This window comes from Cottoperca gobio, chromosome 23 (assembly GCF_900634415.1).
Source record: "Cottoperca gobio chromosome 23, fCotGob3.1, whole genome shotgun sequence".
NCBI classification, from domain to species: Eukaryota; Metazoa; Chordata; class Actinopteri; order Perciformes; family Bovichtidae; genus Cottoperca; species Cottoperca gobio.
The window spans coordinates 6543446-6568099 of NC_041377.1; the positions used below are offsets into that span (position 1 = coordinate 6543446).

The 24654-nt window shown below is 42.2% G+C and overlaps 1 protein-coding gene across 1 annotated transcript in view; it reads left to right on the top strand.

The window, feature by feature from the left end:
* The first annotated feature begins 595 nt into the window (after positions 1 to 595).
* Positions 596 to 24654, top strand: part of mpped1 (metallophosphoesterase domain containing 1) — a 60311-nt gene continuing 36252 nt past the window's right edge. The window contains exons 1-4 of the mRNA XM_029462397.1: positions 596 to 725; positions 5543 to 5962; positions 8652 to 8833; positions 23929 to 24154. Of these exons, the coding sequence (XP_029318257.1) occupies positions 5784 to 5962; positions 8652 to 8833; positions 23929 to 24154 (587 nt within the window). The 5' untranslated portion in view covers positions 596 to 725; positions 5543 to 5783. The remainder of the gene's footprint in view (positions 726 to 5542; positions 5963 to 8651; positions 8834 to 23928; positions 24155 to 24654) is intronic.

A 24654-nucleotide genomic window follows, 5' to 3' on the forward strand; every position in this document is an offset into this window, starting at 1 on the left:
TTTAATTAAATATGATGTCATTAAACAGTATGTAATACGTTTAGTAGTTGTACAACATACTTTGCTGCATACACACAGTAATGCATCAATAATAATATAATGTGTTTTTACTTTTAAGCACTTAGGCTAAAATATGTTGTTGTACATGTCAGAACTACTGCAGGCTACTTCTACTTCAGGAATACTTTTTTCATGCTGGGCTTTTACTTGTAAAGGGGTATTTTAAAATCTGAATGCGTCTTCCATCACAAACTAAAAGCATAAATAATACATTAAAATGTGGCAAAGGCTTTGAAGCAGCATTTTGGAAGATACAATGAACGGAAAATATATTTGCTCAGTAGTATAAATATGTGAAAGACTAAAATGTTACAGTCAAATAGACACATATCTGTTCAGGGTGAAGGGGGAATAATGGACTCATAACCTCTGTATTTATAAAACCCTGTGCACTGTGCTCTGTGGAGCCGCGAAGCAGCTCTCGGTCCTCCCCCCTTCTATGCTCCTCCTTGTACCACTCACCGGGAAATACGTTGAGAGAGAGAGAGAGAGAGAGAGAGAGAGAGAGAGAGAGAGAGAGAGAGAGAGGTATCTCCACGACGCTCCACACCGGTGCACCACGGGGTACGCATTCAAACTGACCAGCGCGTCTCTCTCAGCGCAGACACCATCCTCTCTCCACATCCATCAGCGAGCAGCGTCACTGCAGCTGACCACACGAGCCGGTAGGTTGATTCCTTTTCATCCTCTTCTAGGTGCATTTATGCAGATGTGTGTTTTTATGCACGAGGCAGGAGTAGAGATTTGCATTGAACCCGTTTAACGCTGCGTATTCCCGGGTTAATCTCTGCTCCTCATGTGGTATTTTTTCCTCACATGTTGAGTGGAATTCTACATTCACCTGAGTATCCTGGATTTTAATAAAGGCATGCATTCACGTTCCCAGATATGACGCTTTTCAGTACGGCTCACCGAAACGCTTTTATGTTAGATCCGATTTCAGTAGCAACACATCCAAAGGGCAAAGTCTCCAAAGCTTTCCGCAGCTTCCAAAAAACCCACATGTCTCAGAAAGAGACCGCTCGTGCAGCCTGTGGGACCAAAGTTTTATTATAGTTCAGTTCAGCCTGCAGAACCTTAAGAGTAGAGGGAAACTTCGAGCAAGAAGCTAATAATTCTAAACACTGATAATACAGCTACAAATTAATTAATGTCTTATTTTAATTAAGGTTTGCAAACAAATGATTTGAAACTCACAGCGAATTAAATGTAATTAAAGCAGATGGAAAGGATAGTAAATTATAAAATGTAATAGTACAGAGAGAAATGTTATAAAAGAATCATCTGTTGTAATTATTCTACCGTCATTTTCCCGTCTTGGTTGAATCTGTCTTGTATATATATTTTTCAATCTAAATAGAATTTTCCTCATAGATTCTGAACCAACATTTCACAGACCTACGGCTCCAAATCATACCAGCACACTATTAAGATCTAGAGGCTGTGCGTACAACAGATTCTGTAATACAGCGCCACACTCAGATGCACTTTAATGTTCTGTGTGTGTCCATATGTAGCAGAAAACGAGCAAATAAGCAGAGAAGATTGCCACATGGTCTAATGTGACAGCAGCTTGTTAAATATGAGGATGTGCCCAAGAGAAGAAAGCATCAATCAGACTGACTCTCTTCTGTTTCTGCATTTATCAACCGCTCTAAAGCTTCTCAAACATGCTGTACTGTACAGGACTCTCTCTCTGTATCTGTGGGACTGTACTGGTCCATACTGCAGCTCCTCTCCTCTCTTTTTCCAGGCAATGTGTGTTTGCACATTAAGAAATAATGCATGTTAAATAAGATTTTTACACGTCTCATTCAGAGCCTGAATAAAAACAAATTCTTACTTGGAAAAATAATTGTTCTGATTGTAATGCATCTCATTACAACTTTATTGGTGAGTTAATTCTACAACTATAGCGCATGAGCATGGGTTCTTTGTGCACAGTTTAGTATTTACAGTAATCATTACAAAAATAATCTTAAAATCATACAGGTATCTGGACGATGGGCTCTGTCTACTTCATGGAAAAGTAATCAATTGAGTTTGTTGTCTATAAGCTGTAATTGCGGCTTATAACTACGTAATATAACATAACTAAGGCAACTTATTCACTCACTGAGGATATCACAGGGGATATGTCTTCAATTGTAAGTCAAAATATGGTTCTCAAGAGGTAATATAATAAAATAAATGTACAAATAAAGTGGTAAAACATTACGATCATCAGATACATAACATTGTAAATTTGTTGTACACAATTAGTTGAGACTTAAACTGTGCTTCTATGAATTCTACAAGAGCAACCATGCACATGGGCAGGTCGAGCTTTTAGTCACCGACCTCGACCTGTGTGATATGCATTTTGCCACATGCACCATCCATAATGTCTCAGTCTATATTCTCATGAGGATTCTACATGGCTTAGTACCGCTGTTGCATTTGTTACTATGATTCATACAAACAAGGCTTTAAGTGATTTTTGGGTGTATTTGAGGCGTTGACGCAATGAATCATACAAATGGGGACATCTTTTGGACGGACTTCTCCACAGATGGATTAATGAATGGGCACAAGCGTCTGTTTGAAGTGACTATTACTGTAACATTTCCTGTTGGAAAGTCAATCAAACATCCACTAAGATAAGTAAAAGGACCACAAAGACATTCAAAACAACTAGAGAGAAACTACAAAGAGATGCAGAACGACTTCAAAGAGACGCAAAATGTCCACAAAGAGACATTCAAAGACCTCGAAGAGATGTGCAACGACCACAAAGAGAGGCCAAATGTCCACAAGGAGACGCAAAACGACCACAAAGAAACGCAACTTGATCACAAAAAGACGCAAGGCAATCACAAAGAGATGCAAAACAACTACAGAGAGACTACAAAGAGAAGCAATATGACCACAAAGAGAAGTGAAACAACCACAAAGAGACAACATCGACTAAAAGAGATTCAAAATGACCACAAAGAGACGCAGAATGACCACAAAGGGATGCAAAACGACCACAGAAAGACACAGCAGTAGCACAAAGGTGCCAAACAACTAAAGCGAGACAACAAAGAGAAGCGAAATGAGAGAGTTATGACTACACAGAGACGCAAAATGACCACAAAGAGACACAAAACGACCACAAAGAGACGCAAAACGACCACAAAGAGACGCAAAACGACCACAAAGAGACACAAAACTGACCACAAAGAGACACAAAATGATGCAAAACGCTCACAAAAAAGAAGCAGAAAGACAGAGACACAAAAAATCTGAGTCAGTGAATAAAATTAGAGTCGAGAGTGGACAAAGGGTGCTGTTAATGTTTGTGAGCTGAAGATTCACTTGTCTTGTGTTGCCTACATTATCCACAAAAACGGCATTTGGGCCCAATGTGTTATAATCTTGCAGCATCTGCTAATGCATCTTTCTGTCTCACACCGGCAGTGTGAGGGGCTGTCACTGTCACATTCATGACAACAGAAACACATTTTAATATGCACTGGCCTGCATACACATCAACCTGTGTGCACACAGAACACACACATGTAATGTATGCAGTCCTGAAACACATCCACCGAGCATGCTGGGATTTTCCTGTGACAAACAAGCACGGTGTGAAGTGTATATCTGTCACGTCAGTGTGCTGTCAGCTTGTGAGGTTGCAGTGAATGAGGAATGGAAATGGCACGCCGACATCGCATGGTGGTCCAGGCGGACATTGCCAAAGCCGCCTGTCCCCAAATTATCACCTCCGTCTCCAGCATCCCCGTCGTCTCAGCACCTCTCTCAGCAGTCGCCAGAGCCTCCGAAAATGAGCTGCACAGCTGAAATCCATTCTTAATGGGCAACACACGAGCAGGCCTCACACACCAGGAACTGGGATTCAAAGGATTTGATCAATTCAGTGTATTATTTTATATCACTGGAGCAAAAATATATAATGTATTATAAATAGCATTAACATTAAAAGTTACTTTAAAGGAGCTAAACTAAAGGACGTTTGTAAATAATAAATCATTCGAGCAGCCTGACTAACATTTTGCATAACATCCGGTTTTTATTTAGTTTCCTACTCAAGGTGAACATGTTGTGCTCAGGCTGCTTGTGTGGCTTTGTTGGATTATAACAGGATATGGATATACCTAATGATTGATCCTATTGTTATTGTAAATGTGAAACGATGAAACTGTTTGTTGCAGTGAGCCAAAGTCACTACATAAATAGTTACTCATGTGAATTCTACGGTGGCCCTGAGAGCTCAACGTCACATTGGTAAAGATTGTTTTCTTAATTTGTTAGTTTTTTGTCTATTTTTGTTTTCTTAATTTACAATTGAGCTCTCAGGGCCACCGTAGACTGATCCCAGTCACATCCAGGAAGTGAGGAGGAAGAGAGATTTTACATTTAACAAGAGTACTGATTGGGACTCCATATGGCCAAGATGCTGAGTTTAGGTTTCAGAATCGGGTGCTGTCATGTTAAATGAATTGAACCTGATGAAACATTGTTAAAAAAGTGACCGCTTCTTAGTCCATACACACACCTGAAAGTTCAACTTTGCTGAAGTTGATACCCGGTTGAAATGATTTACTGCTCAAACCTTTAGTCGATTCAATAGATCATTTGGATGACAATAGATCAGCAACAATTTTGATTATGGATTTGTTTCAGTTATTTCATCAAGCAAAGTCACTAAATATGCTGTGGTTCCAAGCTTGTGTATTTACTGCCTTTCTCTGTGTTATTTCATTGGGAACTGACCATTTTGTTGTCATGGCCTGTTAGTCAGACAAACAACACATATGTCACTTTGGTCTCTTGGAGCATGATTCCCATATTCATTGAGAATGAACATTGTAAGTTGTAGCCCTTAATGATTAGCTCATTAATCAATTAGTCAATCAACTGACATTTTAAATAAGAAATACTCTCCCTAGTTCCAGTTTCACAATTGTGATGATTCACTGCTGCGTCTTTGATGGTAAATTAAATATGTTTGAGTTGTGTACAGCGTGGGCCTTAGAAAAAACATTTGTCACTGTTTTCTGACATTTAATAGACAATAATCAGCAGATTAATCATTAATGAAAATAATGACGTTATTTACAGCTTTATTTATTTGGCAAAAATGCACGCACATGCCGTTTCCTTTCTGCCATGGCTGACTCCAACGGTAAATCACTGTAAAAACGGACGAACATTAAAATAGATATTGATGGTGTCAGACCGAAATGATTCTTAGAAACTTTGGAACCTGTTATCTTTTATATTTATATCAGTTTATATCAGTAGCCAGTGGACAAGGTGATCAGCAGTACAAAAACCTTCCAATTTAAGAAGCTGGAAGCAGAAAAGATTTGGCTTCACAGATGACTGTACAATTATTTCTGTATTCATATTTGTGTTAGTCAACCGATCGTTTCACCAATTCCCATCTTTACCGTACACTCTTCATATCAGCTCTGCCCTGTTGTGTTCCTCTCAGGTACCAAGGAGCTGCGGAGAAGAAGAAGAGGAGCAGGGAGGAAGTGATGTTCTTCCCTCAGCTCACTGTGACTGTTAGCTCAGCGTGGGTTTGAACCTGTCAGAACGCCTCAGAGCAGCAGCCTCTTCTCAGGCCTGGACTATCTCCCCACTCTCCTCGAACAAAAACATCCCAGCTAAGCAAAACGTCCCAACCTGACACTTGGCTGTCCTCCACCCGCTCTTCTCCCGTCCCTTGTGCCATGGCCTTTACCCTGTCAGAGATCATGGCAGCAAGACGGCAACAATCACAGGCTCAGTTGCAAGCCCAGCGAGGCAACAGGACAGCAGTGGAAGTGGACGAATATAGCACCAACCCGACTCAGGCCTTCACCTTCTACAACATCAACCAGGGACGCTTCCAGCCACCACTCGTCCACATGTGAGTAGATATAAGGCACAGGCCAGTAGAAATTCATATGCAAGCAGGGTGGCTAATTAAAGGAGCATACAGCCTTTAGCATACAGTCATTTATACTTACTGTATAATCCATTTAATTTAGTAGACATTTGGGTTATTTCCCTGTTCACCCTGGATATAGAGACTTTTTTAAACATTCACTACATAAATTATTCTTATCCTTTAAAGTGTTTCAATGTTTGAGGAAATAAGATTTTTCGCTTTCTTTCCTGAAGAGAAATTGAATTAATGTCCGCCTCATGTCTGGGTGTTAATTAGACAGCTGGAAGCAGGATGTGGTTAGCCTAGCTTAGCATAAAGACTGGGAGCAGGATGTGGTTAGCCTAGCTTAGCATAAAGACTGGGAGCAGGATGTGGTTAGCCTAGCTTAGCATAAAGACTGGGAGCAGGATGTGGTTAGCCTAGCTTAGCATAAAGACTGGGAGCAGGATGTGGTTAGCCTAGCTTAGCATAAAGACTGGGAGCAGGGGCAAACAGCTAGCCTGGCTCTGTCCAAAGATACACCTAGCAACACCTCTAAAGCTCACTAACTAAAAAATAAACACCTCTAATGTTTGGCTTTAGACTTGTAACAGCATTTCTGAAATGGATTTCTGGACTTGACACTATGTTGATTTAATTTTGACTTTTTATAATGACTTGTCGTGACCTCAGTTAGGGTGAACAAAAAAAGCAATTGGATTGTGTTGGAATCACCAACACAAGAAAGAACAAGCCTCGTCCGTTCATAGGTGTTAAAGGCAAAACTTGACTTGTATATTTTATCATATTTTAGTAAGAAGCCTCCCGTTTCTGCTTCTGCTCCTGTTTTAATTTGCTGTAACTGCCGTTGGCTGTTTTTGCAGACTCAACACATCCTCTGTGTTTACCTGCTGTTTTATAAATTCAGCATTGCGCACATTTCCGCAGCACTTTCTCCATCAGTACAAAAAGAGCCGTGTCACACTCACCGCTCTGCTGCTCTTAAGTTAACCTGAAACGCTGTTCTTGGTTAATTAATCGCCACTGCTCACCACCATTAATAACTATAGATAAAATACTTCCTGGAGATGTTTCACATTAAACGCTGACTTTGAAAAAGAGGGGGAAATGTCCCTTCAGCTACTAAATGGCTTTTAATGTAAACAACTAAAGAGTTATATTTCTATAATGTGAGCAAATGTCAAAGTAAAGTTTCATGACTTATATCTATTTACCTGTCTTATCAAAGAACACGGTTTTAATATGAATTTGTGTGCTAGTAGCGAGAACAAGAAGGCTTTTAATGTGAAACATCTGTGCAGGAAGCTTAACACTGACTACAGAAAATGGATTTCTGTGGAAACGAGACACTGTTCTGTTGTGCTGATGGACTAAGTGCTGGCAATATTTAAATCATACTAGATTTACCAAGTGAGGCATTATAGCACACGAGTGCAGTGCCCTTCCAAAACGTGTCTGTTCGGTGTTCCTCATAACACTAAATATGTTCCGAGATCTCCTATCTCTCTTTATTTATCAGTTCTTGAATGTACTGTTGTGAGCGACGGAGTGCGAGCTATAGCAAGCATGCCGTTAATAGGGGTCCCCTCTCAATACACTGCGTCGCGTACATAAAGCATTACTGATAAATACGCTGTGTAGATCCCGAGAACTCAAAACTGCACTTTTTTGGTTCCTAAGCAATACAGCAGCCAAGTGTATAAAGGATCGGATGAGCGGTGGTCGAGGAAATTAATGGACAGGCAGACAGACAGGCAGGCAGAAAGAGTTCTTCTATTTTAGTTACTATAGAATTAACTTGTCCTCCCTCCATGGCCGTTATTAAGAGGGTTATAGAGTACACACAGTACAACAGCTTGTTGGCCTTGTCTGACTTACAAAAGTTCAGCTTTACTTTTAGTTTTAACTTTAGTTTAGTGTAGTTTATATAACCACGAAACCTGTCTTTTAAACACTGTTCAAGCTGCGAAGAAAGAGATTTTCTCTGAGGGGCTCCATAAAGCATCACTTAACATTTCCTTAAATGTACGTATACTCACTGGTGGAAATGAAACATTTTTCATGAACCCTCCTCATGTGTTTTTCATTACTTTGTGACTCACACTTCTTACTGGCTGTCCTACATGGATGCATATCTCCTTTCCCACTTCCACTCGTCTCTGCCTCTCTTGTGGTGGGGTGCAGAGGAGGAAGAGGAGAAGGCGGAGGCAGGGCTGGGTGTTATCGTACCTGGAGGAGAGCTCACTAAAGTGGGCCACGGTTATTCACCAGCTTCCCTCTTCCCCCTGGAGACCCCGTGGATCTGCACACTGGCTGGCAATCCCACAGGACTCTGCTCTTTTTCTTCGTCTGTGCTTTATTCTTTTTCTATCTCTGCACATTTCTCTTTCTGTCTCTCTCAGCGCCGCGCTTTATTGTGGCCTCTCGCTTCTCACCATGTCTCTTGTTTCCTCCTCTGTCTCAGTCTGTGGGGATGATTTTCTGCTGGATAGCCTACTAATTCAAACTTCTTTCATTGTCAGCCTCTTACCACAGAGACTTTGCATACTGTACAGTGATGTGTCTCTTTTCTCCTGTATTGTTTAAGAGCTCCAAGAGCCGCAGTGTCCCCTTTTCCTTTCCTCTCTCCCTTAACTTTCTTGTCTTCTGTTGTTCTTCCTCGGTTCAGGGTGGACCCGATGCCCCACGACTCGCCCAAGCCGCCGGGCCACACCCGCTTTGTGTGCATCTCGGACACTCACTCCCGCACCGACAGCATCCAGATGCCGTATGGAGACGTTTTCATCCACGCGGGAGACTTCACTGAGCTGGGCCTGCCCTCTGAGGTCAAGAAGTTCAACGACTGGCTAGGTCAGCATCTGTGTTGTGGCTCTGGATCCAGAGCGGGTCAGGGCCCCGTTTTCTGAAACTAGGTCCCCTTGTGACGATCTATTAATAAGGCGGGGGTCAATGCCAGGCTAAATTTACTCACTCTGGGTGCTATGCTGAACATTTTTAAAGAAAACTTTGAATAGGAGAGGAGACTTTGAAGTTTTTAGAATCTCAGGGCTACAATACGCTTTTTACTTCTTTACAGTCTTCACTGTGATTTAAAGGTGGTTTTTCTTTTTTTTAGAACATTGATTGCAAATTAAAAATCTACTTTACTGATGATCATTTCCCAAAGCATATACATTTCTAATAGAACATCTTGCTTAATGATTAGATTTGAGTCTTGTTGGTGAGTTCAGGGACACTCTGAGAACATCATCATTTGAGTCAGCGATACATTTTTTAAAATGTAAGAAGCATCAAGATTTCACAGTCTGCTTATTGTTTGTCCTCTGTGTTAAATCTTCTGACACAAACACAAAGGAGAGTTTTTAAAAAGGTTCATAACTGCACAAAATGATACCTTTTGACAAAAGAATAAAGACTGAACTGAGTGTTCATTGTGATGGACTGGAGATATCTTCGAGTTCTTTTTTCTTAGCGTACTTACATGTTTCCAAACCAACGGCTTCAAAAGACAATATCAAACAAAATAACTGCTGTGCTTTGGGGAAAAGACCACAGCAATGTAAAGAAGGCCTATATGTGATTTGTGTTAAACATGCAAAACCCGCAGCATGGTCCTTTAAGTGTGATGTGGTGCGGTGTGAGTCTGGTTTGTGTTACACTCCTCTCAGCTCTGACAGACTGCAGGGACGTCCCGGTTCATATCTGTGTAGTTTAACAATGACAGCACCCCTCTCTCTGGAAAGAGCAGAAACAAACTACTGAAACAAGGCAGGCACGTGAAGTTCATTCTTCAGATCCTCGCATAGTTTTGAATATCTACATGACATTTTCTTATTAGATTTTTGATATAATCAAGCCACATTTCCGACACTATTTATAGATGGTGTTTTCCAGCAACAGACATTTAATTTATTTACAATCTCCAACTGCTTCTCTGTCGGCCTGTAAGGACTGTTCATGACTGCTGATTAAGCATGTCCACGAGGGTCTTCGTGATTTAAAATGTGTCATTTGTTCATGTCCGCTAAGGTGCGTGCTGACCCCTGTGAATGCGCCACAAGAGCAAACTGGCCGCTTGTTTTGTACACTTGTATTGTATTCCCCATAATTGGTCCTATTCTTGATAAGCCGTCGCTCACATATATACAAATGTTTCACTTGTTGTTCAGCCAAATACAACAAACAAAGGAGCTCTTCTTCTTCTCTTGCTGTCATGAGATGGCCCTCTGTGTGGAACGTGCCTTTGTGCGCACACCCCCTAGTGTAGTACGTATAGAATCGTGTGCAAGTTTGCTGTCGTGGCCAAGTCTGCAGTTGTCCGTGTCTGGATTGAAGTATGATCAAAGCTTTACTGGCAGGGTCTGCCTTTCCCAGGAAATGTTGTATGTACGGATAGTGAAGACAACAGCTGGTAGGGAGAAGCATTCTGTGGGTTTTGTCACCACGAGTAGTCATAGGATCTATAATTATTACAAACATTTTGATTATAGCTGCCTTAACTCAAGATCAACTTTTTTTTTTTAAGAGCTGTCACCCGCTTCTCATGGTCTTCATCAGTGAATGGAGTTTACTCAGTTGTAATGATGGCTCAGACATCCTCTTAGACTCAAATGACATGGCGACAAGTATGCCATATCCATGAAGAATTAGCAAACACCTTCTACCGATGAAGACAGAGAGATGCAGTTGAAGGCTCTGGAAAATAACTAGTAAGTTGCCTTTGAGTTAAGATTTTTCCAGTTGCATAGAAGAGGCTGTCCCCCTAAGTTTGCCCACCAAGAGTATGTTGAATGTGATTTAAATAAGCATTGAATGGTTGCACACCAGACATTTATTCATATTAAGATATTTCTGCTGCATTACTGCAACAATGAAGAGCAGGTTGCTATCGTTCACATTTCTGCAGTGTATTTCTGAGCCGTGTCTTTTTGTCTGGCGGAGGTGTAGGAACTTTACCGAGCTTTTTCTTCTTTGACTTTCTGCATCTCCAGCTCCTCTGGAAGCGTCTTATCTCCGTACTGAGTTGGGAGCAAGTGTAAGTCTTATCATGGCTGTACGTGATATCTGTTTGAAAACCGGAATGGAGTGACCTCGTACGAAGCCGAGCGACAGAAAAACTGTTGAATCGCTGAATCTACAACAATTGAGGTAGCGGAGCAGTTCTGCTATCATCGCCATCATCGTCATTGTCGTTGACGTCATCAACACCGGCACAAGGCTCCCCGGGAATGGCAGAAGCCTGTAAGCAGGCGCGAGGGTCTTTGTGTGTTCATCTCTTTCTCTGAGGGAGGGGAATGGAGAGAGGGGAGATAAAGGAATAACTTGTTGTCCTTCCCCTTCTCACACACACATGCGAGCTGCAGGGAGCGCGAGCTGCAAATCCTCTAGCCCCGCACTCCAGCGGCGAGAGAGGCAATGGGAGAGACGGGAAAGAAAAGATAAACCAAGCCAAACATGCCTGCTGCTGCCTCTGAAGTCACTCTCTCCTCTCTTCATCCCTTCCTTCTCTCCTCTGCCATTATTTCCATCTCCCCTGCAACTCTGCCAGCTCTTCCTCTTCCTCTCGTCTGCTCGTATAAATATTTATAATCTGGCTATTCCTATTCTTTCTCTCTTTCATTCCCTCCTGCTCCCCGTCTCTGTCACACACACCGTCCCATTCTGAAGATGAATGTAACTCCTGCTGTTCAGTGTGTGCAGAGTAGATTTACAGGAAGATCAGGTTTAGCGTATTCATTATGGAGAAGTCGGTTCAAACCGAGCCTCGGTCAGGTAACGCTGCCTGCTCCCAAACTTTCTCCTCTTTTATCTTTCCCCCCGTGAAGTCTCACTCTTTTCTTTATCTCCGCTTTCTGCTGTTTTGTTTAGCGTATCTCCTTCAGTTTGTTTGTTTCTCCTTGTGTCCTTCTTCTCTGCCCCTCTTTCTTTCTGTGTTGATTTCCCCTTTTCCTGATTCGCTTTTTCCACACTCTCCAAACCTCTCTCCAATTTCAGCTCTCGGTGGCAGCTCTCTGCGATTCTTCTCTCACCTCTTATTTTTAGCAGGAAGTCAGTCGGCTCTCGGGGGCCGCTGGCAGCTGCTCAAGGCTTTGTCAGGGATGGTGAACGCTGCAGGAGAAGAGGGGAGGACTGAAGAGGCAGGAGATGGGATTCATGCAGGGAGAAAGGAAGTTGGAAAATGAGGAGATGGCAGGGAAAGAGGAGGTGGAGGTATGAAAGGAGGGGAAAGGAGGGGAAAGGAGGGGGGACACAGAGGAGGGCTGCCTTACCTGGGTAAACTCACAACTGACAACCCTGGAGACTGATGCCCTCTGTTGTCATGGTGATCCAGGCAGGTCCAGCTGTCAGTCACTGTATGAGGACTGTGTGTGTGTGCATAAATGTGTGTGTGTGTGTTAATGTGTGTTTCTATATTTCTAGTCCCTCTTCACTTCTTGAATTTCAGTGTGTGGATAGTGAGTGGTTTGAGTCTGAAGTTTTGTAAGGACTTGTAAGTCTTTAGGTTTTTTTCTAATGTATTGTTGAAAAGATTGAATTTAATTACGAAATCGATAGCAAATGAATTTAACAATTTTGGTAAACAGTTCATTTCATTCCAGAATACATAACAAGCATTGTCTGTTTTCAGCTTCACAAATGTTCAATAAGGCAAATAATTGTTATTTGAGAATCATATATATATATATATATTGATAAGTGTAAGTGCATACAACTCAGCACCGTCTTGTTATTGCAAGATAAACAATAACACAACTACTGCATCAGAGCACGCTGCCATACAATATGAAAGCTGAAAGCTGAATGCATGAAACCATATGAGTTTGATTAGAGTCCAGACTGAAAGTTAGTTCAGGATGATGATGCTCTCTAAGTCTTAGAGAGTAGGGAGAGTTAGAGTCTAAGAGGAGCAGTACAAAAACAAAACATTTAAAGGATTGAACCATTCACTACAAATGACTTACACTTTGCCGCTTTGCAATTTTAATGTGTTTTTAAATACGTGTATACACTTGCAAGACCGCATATGTAGAACAAAACCTCACACACCACCAAGAGCTAATTTCTTTTTTATATATTGTGATGGAAGATTGGAGTAAATGTGATGTTGCCTTGCACTTTAGAGGACTACATGGCAACGTCACAGATTCATCACCTATCTTTCTTGTTTTGTTCTATTTGATTTTATCTGGAAAAGGACAAAAACCTTATATTTACATAAACACTATAGACACTATAGACATGGAACATCCATGCTTCCGTTGTTGCTGTTTTGACAGAATTACGATGATGTTGTATGTATTGCAGTTCGGACTTTTATCCATGAGTGCTGAAAGCTCCTATGAAAATAAATAATAAATAAATAAATGAATAAATAAATTCAAAGCCTCATTAAATGTGTATGCCACAGGTTTGATGAAGGACGAAAGCCGAAGTTCAAACTGGCCTGCATACACAGAGACGTTTAACACACACATACACACACACACACACACACACACACACACACACACACACACACACACACACACACACACAGACAGACATTTTGTGACAGAAAACATACAGATACGTCCCGTAGTGGCTGTTAGCTTGGGCGATGGAGGCTGATTGCACGGGACAGGTGAGAGGAGACACAGAGGAGAGAGATTCGGAACGAGGAAGGGAGGAGAAAAAAAAAAAAAGGGTTATTGAGGGCGAGGGGAAGACCTCAAGCTCGTGAGCAGCAGCACTTCAGTCCAATTGTCTCCAATAATGGCCTCTTTGATCAGGCTTTCAGCACACACTCGCGACTGTGAACACACACATCCATGTGGATTTCGTAAGCTGAGCCAACTCTAAGTGTTTGCGTGTTTTGTTTGTGTGCGCTGCCCTCGCTTTAGACTTGAGTGACGTCTTTATTCATGCCGTGTGATTGCGTGAGCTGGCGGAGCGGAGTGTGAATATACTGCAGTGAATGTTGTTTAAATATGGACTCTTCGTGCTTTGGAGTTGACTCCAGGTCAAGAGAGGAGCAGCTTAAATTCTTAAAGGCTTTGTTCTCTTGCTCTTTCCTTCTGTCTGTCTGACTTCAATTCAGTGGTGGCTTTAATGCCATTGCACACAGACCTAAATACTGAAGATTCACAAAACACAGATCAAGTAACAACCAACCAGCTATTTGCAGTGTTGTTTTTGTCTTTGTGTGAGTATGATTTCCTTCCACTGAATTTATGAATTATTTAAGGGATATTCTGGGCTTTTTTACGAACTCCACTCATGGGGTGACTCCAGGTAAAGAACATCATCACTTATTTCTTTACAGTAGGAGATGTTTTTTTAAAGAAATACCACAATATCCATACTCCATTAAATATCCACCACCTGTGGGCCTAAATGTTTAGTTTGCTTCTCTGCAGAGCTGGAGCTGTTGTCCGCTTGGATTTACAGTTACAATGTTATCCAATGGAGACCAAAGTCGCATCAAAAAAGGAGTGTTAGAGCGTACTCAACATATGGATCCAAATTGGAAAATTGGAATATGCTGCTTTAGAATTTTCTTTGTACTTGAATCGCATTGGCTGATTTTAGATTATCACACATAAACTGGTGTAAATGTCGGCCGATAAGTCACAACTAATTGCAGTCCATTAATCCCAAAAATATGCTTGAGGTTATTTAGATGCATTGTTGTTACACAATTGACGAACACAGCAGACACTGAGCAACATTAGCATTCATTCTGGCCATCTGACGAATGTCAGTACAATATTCGCTCTCATTTTAACTCTGTTTTGGTCTCAACCAACTCCTGAGAACAATATCTGGCTCATTAGCTACAACATGCTTCACTAGCTACGCTTGCTGGAAAAAGCTTTAAGTGCACTTTAAATGTAAGAAATGCACAATAACTCTCCCTGAGGACAGGAGAGATCATTGAAACCAACGTCACCCCAACTCTCATCTTAGTATTGATGTTATGTATCAGTTGACCCTAATAACTGACTCTGGGCTACGAGGTCTTTAGCATCTCTGCTACAACTCTTTATTTAGCGCCTGCTGCACTCTGTTCCCCTTAACTGCTGAATAATTGATAAGTGACGGCGATGATGCGATTGCAGTGTAGGCACTTTAAATGCGAGTGTGTGTTTTCTCTTTGCCCGGGAGAGGGAGAGTGTGTTTCCCGCTCTGCATCTATCTCTGCAGCTGTGTGTGTGTGTGTGTGTGTGTGTGTGTGTGTGTGTGTGTGTGTGTGTGAATCCTGGCCCTCCGTTTCCATTCTCTGTCAGGTGTCTGTCCCCACCTCCTCTTTACCTCCTCAGCTTCCTTCTTTCTCCTGCCAGCTTGCTCCCTTTAGCTTAGTAACAGTGAGGGCATTAAACTTTCATGACTGCTGTCTTTTTCTAGCACGCTCTTCTTCTCTCCTCCTTTGCTCCCTTCCTTCCTTTCTTTCTTCCTCCTTCCCTACCCCGTCAAACCTTCTTTTGACACTTTACTCTTTCCCTCTCTCTCAATCCTCCACTCAGCTTCCTTTTCTTTCGTTCTCATTCTGTCCCTCTCTCCACTTTCATTCCCTCCTATCTTTCTTCCTTCACACCCCTCTCTTATGTTTACCCAGCAGTGAGTGCTACTGGAGGAGAGCATAACGAGGAGGTTTGACACACCTTTATGGTTTTTTACATTGGGAAACTCGACAGAATTTCAAGTGACTGTAAATTTAAGCAAACCGTTTCCCATCTGTCCCTCACTGCTTTTGTGTCGTCTATTTGCACACTTGAAAGTGCTTGTGTGTGTGTGTGTGTGTGTGTGTGTGTGTGTGTGTGTGTGTGTGTGTGTGTGTGTGTGTGGATGAGGGAGAGAAAAAGATGCAACGGGATGTGAAAATGTTTTTTAGAAACATCCCCACTTTTTCTTTCAAACAACTTCTTTCCTTATTTATTTTTTCCTCCGAGTTCACCAAACATTTGGAAGCTCGTGAAGCCCCTGTGGATATCACTTATGAAATGATGGAAGTCTTTCTCATAATGTAATCTTTCTCTCTCTCTTTCTATGTCTCAGATTTGTTTTCTGGGTCAGCTTTCAGTACATGTAATTTGCTGTATGCAAACTATTGAATCTGCATTTGCGCTCTCTTTCAAGCAGAAATAGAGAGCAAACAAACGGAGGCCAAGCTGTTGGGGAGTGAAACTAAGAGCAGAGTGGAGTCAGACGTGCATCAGTCAGTGTGTGTACAGATGTAGGCATCAAACAATATATTCCACATACTGTTGAATGAATGGCAGTAATAACAGTCGTGATTAGTCAAACAAATGTGAACATAATAACAACATTCCACCATTTTACTAACTCGTCGACGAAGAAATCTGTTGTTTTAACGAATAAGAATAAAGATTATTTTTTTAGGTATGTTGCTCAGCAAGACCAGAAGTGACCACTACTGTAATGTTTGATTGAATGAATACAAACCACAATTGTCTTAGTTTAGCGTAAAAGTCTGGACACGAACATCTCCTAATCCCTAGCGAGATCCCTTTCGGCCCCTACCGGCCCGTTAAGAGGAATGAGTAGTCAGCAGTTAATGGTGGTATACAAACCACGAGAGGTCCTTGAGCATACAGTCATAAATGAGCACCAACAATAGTATGGATCAAGCAGTATGCGAGACAAATACACACACGTACACACACACACGGCCGAACGCATCGTCCCCTCCAGGCTTGCGTCTGGCTGAGATAATACAATCTTATCACCTGCTTGTTGCTAGGTGTCTGTAGTAAAACAAAACAAAGTTGATGAGAGCTAATAGACTAAACCAAACCAGACCCAACAAAAAATTGTGGAGAACAAAAACAATGAGCTGAAAGACCCTAAAATGCGGCACGGGGCTGAGGAGCGCTGCGGAGTTGGGTGATTATTCTCTTTGGGTTTATCGCTACAATCAATTTACACACATAGTCATTTGACCCATTGTTGATATGAACATATTACAACCACCTGCTGATCATTTTGTTTTGAGATTACATTCATACTTTCCAGACAGCCAGTTCATTTCGTAACACTATGAAAATCAACTAGCATTAAAAAAACACTTAAATCTTGAGCATGAACTTATAACTCCTTTCAGAACAGTCACAACTGCATGTCTGTGTGATAAATGAGCTTTGACAAAAACATAAAGGTGCATTCTGTAGAAAACTGTAGTGCACGAGGGTTGTAGTTTAACATCGGCTAAATGTGGCCTCTGTAGGAATCCAGTTTAAAAACCGACATGGGACAGATGGTGAGTGGCCAGTCATTGAATTACTCAGCATTCATCAGAAGCCCACGCCGCTTGTTCTGAAAGTTGCAGCTTAATCTTCAACTACATTATCCTGGAGGCGATGTCGTCACACTGAACGTGGAAGTGGAGCAGACAGGATGAAAGACGCAGAGATGGAGTGTAGGAAAGAGACAGAGAACAGAGAGACCACCTACGAGGCCGCTTGATGATGCGCTGTATCTGTCTTTGTCACAGCTTATGTGCGTGTGTGTGTGTGTGTCTTAATGTATGTGTGTGTGTGTAATGCATTATGTTCAGCGAGGACATTGTGAAGTGTTAGGAGGTGCTGCTATACTCAGATAAAATGTGTGTTTTGGATGCATGGCTCAGTAGGTGGTGTTTGTGTACGCCATCTCATAATTGCTGGCTGTCTTTGTTTTGCGTCTGCTTGTATGATTGTATGTGTGTGTGTGTGTGTGTGTGTGTGTGTGTGTGTGTGTGTGTGTGTGTGTGTGGTTGTATGATGAGACGCAGCGTGTGGGTGGTGAGTTAAATGAAACGTGTGAGTATTAAGTTTAAGCTGAGGTGAGAAGGCAGAAGCCTTGCTGCTTCTCTTCCTCCATCATCCATCTCTACGTTGTCTCTCTTCTTCTATCCTTCATGTGACATATTACTTCCTTCGCTCACATCCAGTCTTCCCTCTCTGTCTCTGCCTGCTACACCCGCACACACATGCTGTAAAGGAATTACGACTGATCCGAGCTGAGACTTTAGCTTCTCTGTCTTTGAACATCAGTGCCGTTGCTTTTGAAGCTCCTCTTTGAATTATTGCATTTCTGTTTATGCACGTACAGATAAAGGCCGGCTAAAGCGGCACTGTTTGGCTATAATCTCACTATGTTCTATACATAAACAACACATATAAGCTGCGGGGTGTATGCACACGAATGCACACAGGCATAATTGCGTGCAAAAAGTAAACCCAGACACAGAGTTTAGTATTAAAGAGTTCTGGCCATCTTTCCATTACCACAAACAGGAGCAGGCCGGCGATCAGACGAGTTTATCCACATTATCTAGAACACAAACTTAATGCAGGTCCGAGTTGAACCAAGAATCTGGTCCGTCACACAATTAAAATTAAAGCACAATTTCAATACAGGTGTGCCTGTGGAAACCTGTTTCAGAGCAATGTAATGTGTTTCATGGGGAGTTAGGTGTTACGTGATATGATTACTCAGTGAGCTTTACACACATTATCGGTGTATGTTTTAGCTTTGGACAGAGACAAGCTGTCTGCTTGCGCTTCCATTCATCTGCTAAGCTACTAGCCTCCCGGTGCTACTTCTGTATTGATCTTCAACTCTCAAAATGTTAGAATGAAGTCTTAGCAGGCGAAACAACATTTAAAAGCAATAATGTTACCTCAGACACAACCGTGTTGATTGAATTTATGCTCCAGATGTGGTCATTTTAACTACATACACAATAAATACACTACACTACAAAAAATAAACAATCTGTAATAAATGTTCCTTTAATTCCATATTAGCAGAAGGTTTGGGCTACTGCTTCTTGTACACATGCATTCACTTTCTTTTTGCAACTGCACACACACTCATTGACATTTTAGACACACATACAGACACACGCGCGCACACACATACACACACAATTTGGTATTAAGTTATTTGGCAGGAAACTTTGGCTACTAGCTTTTGGTATCTATGCAGACACACACTTAAGAATTAACTTTGTCTTGGCAGGCAGGACATTTATGGATTCTTTGCCCTGCATATACACAAACACACATATAAGATCTCACACACACACACACGCGCACACACACACACACACACACACACACACACACACCCACACACACACACAATGGGCAGTAATCCCCCTGTACATGCCAGAGCTTTGGGCAGACCAGGGATTTTCCTCTTCAAAGAGCAGACCACCCATCACAGCTTCAGAACAATGATGGCCGAACTCTGGAAGATTTCCTGTGTTTGGGTTGGGAGTCCCCACACCCAAACACACACACACACACACACACACACACACACACACACACACACACACACGCACACACATATTCAGATACTATAGCCTGAGTTACATATAGACACACACTCAATCACATTTCAAGATACACAAACAATATGCCTACGCAAAGGATCATGTACATACCTGCTGGCGACATGTGTCATATTTACGCACATTTACACTCACTCACACACACAACACACACTCACACACACACACAGGCCGCCCTGCGTTGCTTGTGGGAGGACGAAGGTTTTCGTGGTGACAGACAGACAGCAGATCTGGGATGTGTATGACTGGAGGCGGGCAGACACTCGACAAAAGAGCAAAGACACTGAGCGAGTAGGGAGTGAAAAAGAACCAGAGAGGAATAAAGGGATAAAGGGGCACAAGGAAAGACTCAAGTTCAGCTGTTTCCACTCCTAAACGCAGCCTCGCTTTCAGACAGCGCTATCCTATGTTTTCCTCAAATCTTTGCACTCCCACTTACTCACTTCTTCTTCTTTTGTTCTTTTCTTGATGCGACAGAACACAAGGTGGCCGTCCTCCCTGCGTCGCCGATTCACTCGCAGACAAATTAAAACTATTTGTTGCTTTTGAATTCAAAGACAAAAGATGGCGAGGCAACAAAGAGCGGCCCGCGTGTTGTGGGGGAATGCCGGCCCAAATGTTTAGATGCTCCCCTCCCCTGCACACTCACACACTTCCACCCACATCCTCTTCCCTTTTCTTCTCTGTCTTTTGTCACAGAAGCAACACATTCATTCTCAATTGATGCAGAAATTGTCTTTTTGTGATTGATTTTTTCTTTGTGAAAACGCACAATAAGAAACTGTATTGTTGAATTTCTTTCTTTTTTGTATTATTATTATTTTTCATATTGACAGCAGTTGAATTCCTACAATAAACAGATGCAGACACACTCGCTGTTTTTAGTCAGAATCAACAGTGTAAAGTTTAGCTAGTTGGTATTCACACCTTGTCATTTGACAGCTTATTTAATGCGGGAAACTTTCAAAAAATTCATCCATGAAATTGAAATTTAATTCTGCGAAGTAAGAGTGTGTGTGTGTATGTGTGTGTGTGTGTTTGTGTGTAAAAGGATAGTGGGGTATTTGTGTCCAGCTGGTGGGGTTTTATATTTCTCCTTGTGATTTATTTCTCTCAGTTTCACAGTTAGCCGTCAAACTTCATGGGTGAAAAACTGCTCACATTGCAGAATTTCTGACGTGACACAGATAGTGTTTATTTGTCGCAGAAATTTATGAGCGCCATGTTACCTCGCTGTCTGTCTTCCTCAGGCTTACGCGCACACACATGCATAGACACGCATACAGTATATCTAGTCCTCTTACTTATTTTTGATGTTTGCATTTTAAGCATTTAGCTGATGATCTCATCCAAAGCAGCTTTCATTCTTCCTCAACTTGTCTGTCTTTGATCATCACTGTGGTGGCTTTGGGTGATTCCCTTTGAATCATTACATTCTTTATACTTATTTGCAGATGAAGGTAGTACTGCTGGATATAAATGTGACACGCCTGAGATGATATCCCTGACCTGACATAAAGAAGAAAATAAATACCTTTTAAGTTTGAGACTAAAGGCTTCTTCTTGACCTTACTTCCTTTATTTAATATATTCACACTCTGGCTGCTCTGGTCTTTAAAGACTTAAACACTGAGCTCCAGGTAGATGCTGCGCTCCCATGCAGCTACTTAGCTCCATTCCTGTTTTACGAAGTTCAGTTCAGTTTTTAGCATTGTTCAGCCCATTCATTTGTTTTCACTTCTATTTTGATCCAAAAATGTAGCATTAAGCTGCTAAAGAGCCTCATATCTTTCTCAGGAGTTGGTGGAGACCAAACCAGAGCTTAAAGGAGAGTGAATATTGTACTTACTGACAGAAACACATATAATAGATAACGTGATAATCCGTCAATTTCTTTTCCACTGCCACCAAGTGGACAAAAAAAAGTTTATTTATGATTTATTTGATGGGGACATATTTATACAATTTCAAACCGCAAACAGCTATCCAATGGAATTATCAGACCGTGTCGCACTGCAGACGGTAGACACGCATATGGATTGTGTAATTGAGCAATGTCTGGAAATAAAGCCAGTGACAGCTCTCGCACAATCATTGCACTCCACATCCTCATTACGAGTCCTCATCGGACCAAGTTTACCTATTAAACTTCTATTTTCAAATGATATCATAGGTTGCGGGATACTACTCATGGTCGCGATCATTTTGGCAATTTGTGAAGCAATCAGTGTGATTGCTGTCAACCGCTGTGACACTCTGCATGATGGATGATCTGGCACTGTTAGGACTACGTGAATGGAAGAATTAGGAAGGAACGAAGCAACACATCACCCACAAGCACCTCAATTTCTGTGCGAGGAAAAAAATGCTTTTCTTGGTATTCCTCCCTGCTGCGGTTCACCGCAAAGAAACCATTGGTCAGCAGGCTAATTTATACGCATGAACATTCATGAGGGGCTTTGCATTGACCATTTATGGTTGAATGTGGGCGTGTAGAGGGCGCGATATGAGACTGATCCATGTGCACACATTTGAAGGTGGAACGTTATTTATAAAGGGAAAATTGCCTGCAGGTGTGCGTACGTAGGGTTTTATGAATCTGATCATTTCTTTTGCCATTGTCAGCTTTTGTGTGCACGTACACTTTTAACATGCATCCTGCGCACTGTTACTTTTATAAGTGAGACCCGAGTCTAGTGTGTCAGGAGCTGCTCGTGCAGTGCATTGCATTGCAACTTCTTGCAGCCGATAAAATGAGGTCAAAAAGTTGAATGTTTACTTTCTTACCTCTCCTATTGCAATACTCACTGTTTGTGAAGATAAAGAGGTAAATATTGGACTTCAGGACTCACAGTGTAGAAACACATTGACGATACCGCGTTAGACAACCAGTGAACGTGCAGGGATTTTATGCATTTTTGGTTAGGAGATAGCAATACACATGCTCAGTGGTCCTGCGAGCTTTAATAGGGATTTGTTTGAAGACGAGGATCACGTTTTTATTCAGTAGTGAAGTAGTCCTTTAACCTTGGTTTATCCAGGGACGATTGAGCGAAAGCTACTTCAAGTTCCGAAGAATGACAAAAAGCAATCCAAAACATCTTTGGATCGTGCGGTGGTGTGTCCGTGTGCCTTTGTGGAAGTGCAGCCCCTCATTTACGGGGCTTTTTTGGTGTCTGCTTGACAACCAAACACAAGCCCTTCTGCCAAACAAATGGGAGCTGTGTTAGGGAGAGGGGGCGGCCCCGGCCCAAACTGCAGAGATGGGCCCTCTTTGACAGCTGCTTTCATCTTGTTATTATTCCTCCTTCACACTCAAGGATTTTTGGGCTTCCTAAAGTATTTCTGTCGCTCTCTCCTTCCTCTCCCTCTCTCTATCCCCCCCCCCACTCTTTCTCTCTTTCTGTCACCGGGCTGTGATTGGCTGTTATGACAGAGCCGTCGCCAGGCTGTCAGCCTCTTCTAAAGCTCAGTTTAATTACTCCCTTTCACTAACATGACACGTTTATGCACAGATGCATGCAAACTTGCACAGATGCATGCAAACTCGCACACGCGAGGGAAAGTCACTCACAAACACACATGCTGACACACAAACCGAAGTGCTCAGCTGCACGCCGCGCCGGCCTAGCAGTAATAAAAAAGCCATAGTGATTGAACTTGCCGTCTACCTGACAAAGCAGACCCCCAGATGTTTGTCAGTGTTGGCTCTCTGTTTCCTCGACAGAGCTTTGAAAACATTGCGTAGATTTGTGAGGGGCCGGCAGCCGCTGGGTTTGATGGGCGCAGATCGATCGCGCGCCCCGCTGTGCCCGGCTCTGAATAGCCAATTAAAGCCTTTGAGACAGAGGGAAAATGGGGGGTGATTTGAAGGAGTGGGTGTTTGATTATGAGGATGATGAGAGAGAAAAAGGGGGAAAGATGCAGCAGCGGTTGCCGGTAAATGGTTAATATTCTGCGTCGTAAACTTCACAATGATCACTCTTTCTGATTTCTGTCCTCATGGTTCCCCCAGATAAAGATTCCCTGACGGATGCATTCAGCTATGCTTCCATAAACAGAAGACAGCACTGCACTGGGTTGAGACCTTGACTGATGGAGGGAATCTAAGACAGATGTACAGATTTGCTAGAAATGGAGGGAAACACAATGAGAAAGCCATGTCACATTTGAATGCCAAGCCGTCTGGGATGGGTTTCATATCGTCCTCAATTTAACCCTCTCCTTGTTCATGCCCACTCTGGCAACAACCCCTTTTTCTTTCGTTCTCTCACTCCCTCCCCTACATCTCCTGTCTCTCCATCTCCCCTAACCATGTCTTCATGTCTCCTTTCATTTTCTATTTCCTCCTCTACCACCACCTTTCTCCTCTTGTGGTTTCTTCTATACCTTCTCTATCCACCTCTCCATTCCCTCTCATAATGTATTTTCATACCACCCTATTTTCTCACTTTGTTACCCCTCAATTGTCCTTTGTACTGTCTACATTCACGCCCCAATTCCTCCTTCCGTCCCTTTTAAAAAGAAATGTTCCTTACATCTTATCTTTTCCCCCTTCCCTTTTCTATTTTTCACCTCTCTACTTCCCTCTCTCTTCCCATGCCAGGTACCCTGCCCTACGACATCAAGATAGTAATCGCCGGAAACCATGAGTTGACTTTTGACCAGGAGTTTATGGCTGACCTGATCAAGCAGGACTTCTACTACTTCCCTTCTGCCTCCAAGTTGAAGCCAGAGAATTACGAGAACGTCCAGTCGCTGCTCACCAACTGTATTTACCTGCAGGACTCTGAGGTGTCGGTGCGGGGCTTCAAGATCTACGGCACCCCCTGGTGAGTAACCTCTGCCAATGTACTGCACAAAAGAGCAAACCCCTAGCACTGCTGGTACTGAAAAAGTACTTCATTGAGGTTTCACTCTAATGTTACATTTATTGTCACCATTTTCTGTGAAATGAACACTCATATGATCAATTTTACACAATATTTTGGCCTTATGCTTCAAAGTTGCACTTTGGTGGCCACAAGTGTAGCAATTGTTTGAAGAACATCATCACAAAATCGTCTCGTATGGGAGGAAATTACAATGAAACATTTCGGTCGATAAATCCGATTTCCCATGTGGAGTCCTTGTTTGCTTCTGCTTAAGTACGAGATAAGTGAATTTGAATTGCTTTCAGGTTTTTTGCCTTTCTGTGTGCAGAATACCACAGGTCAAACAACCAAATCCTGAAAAGAAATCGCTGCTAAGGTCAGCACGTACTGATTATGTCTTGTAGCACTGCATCATCATCTTCGAACCTGGAAAGTAAGACAATGGAGTATCCTGATGT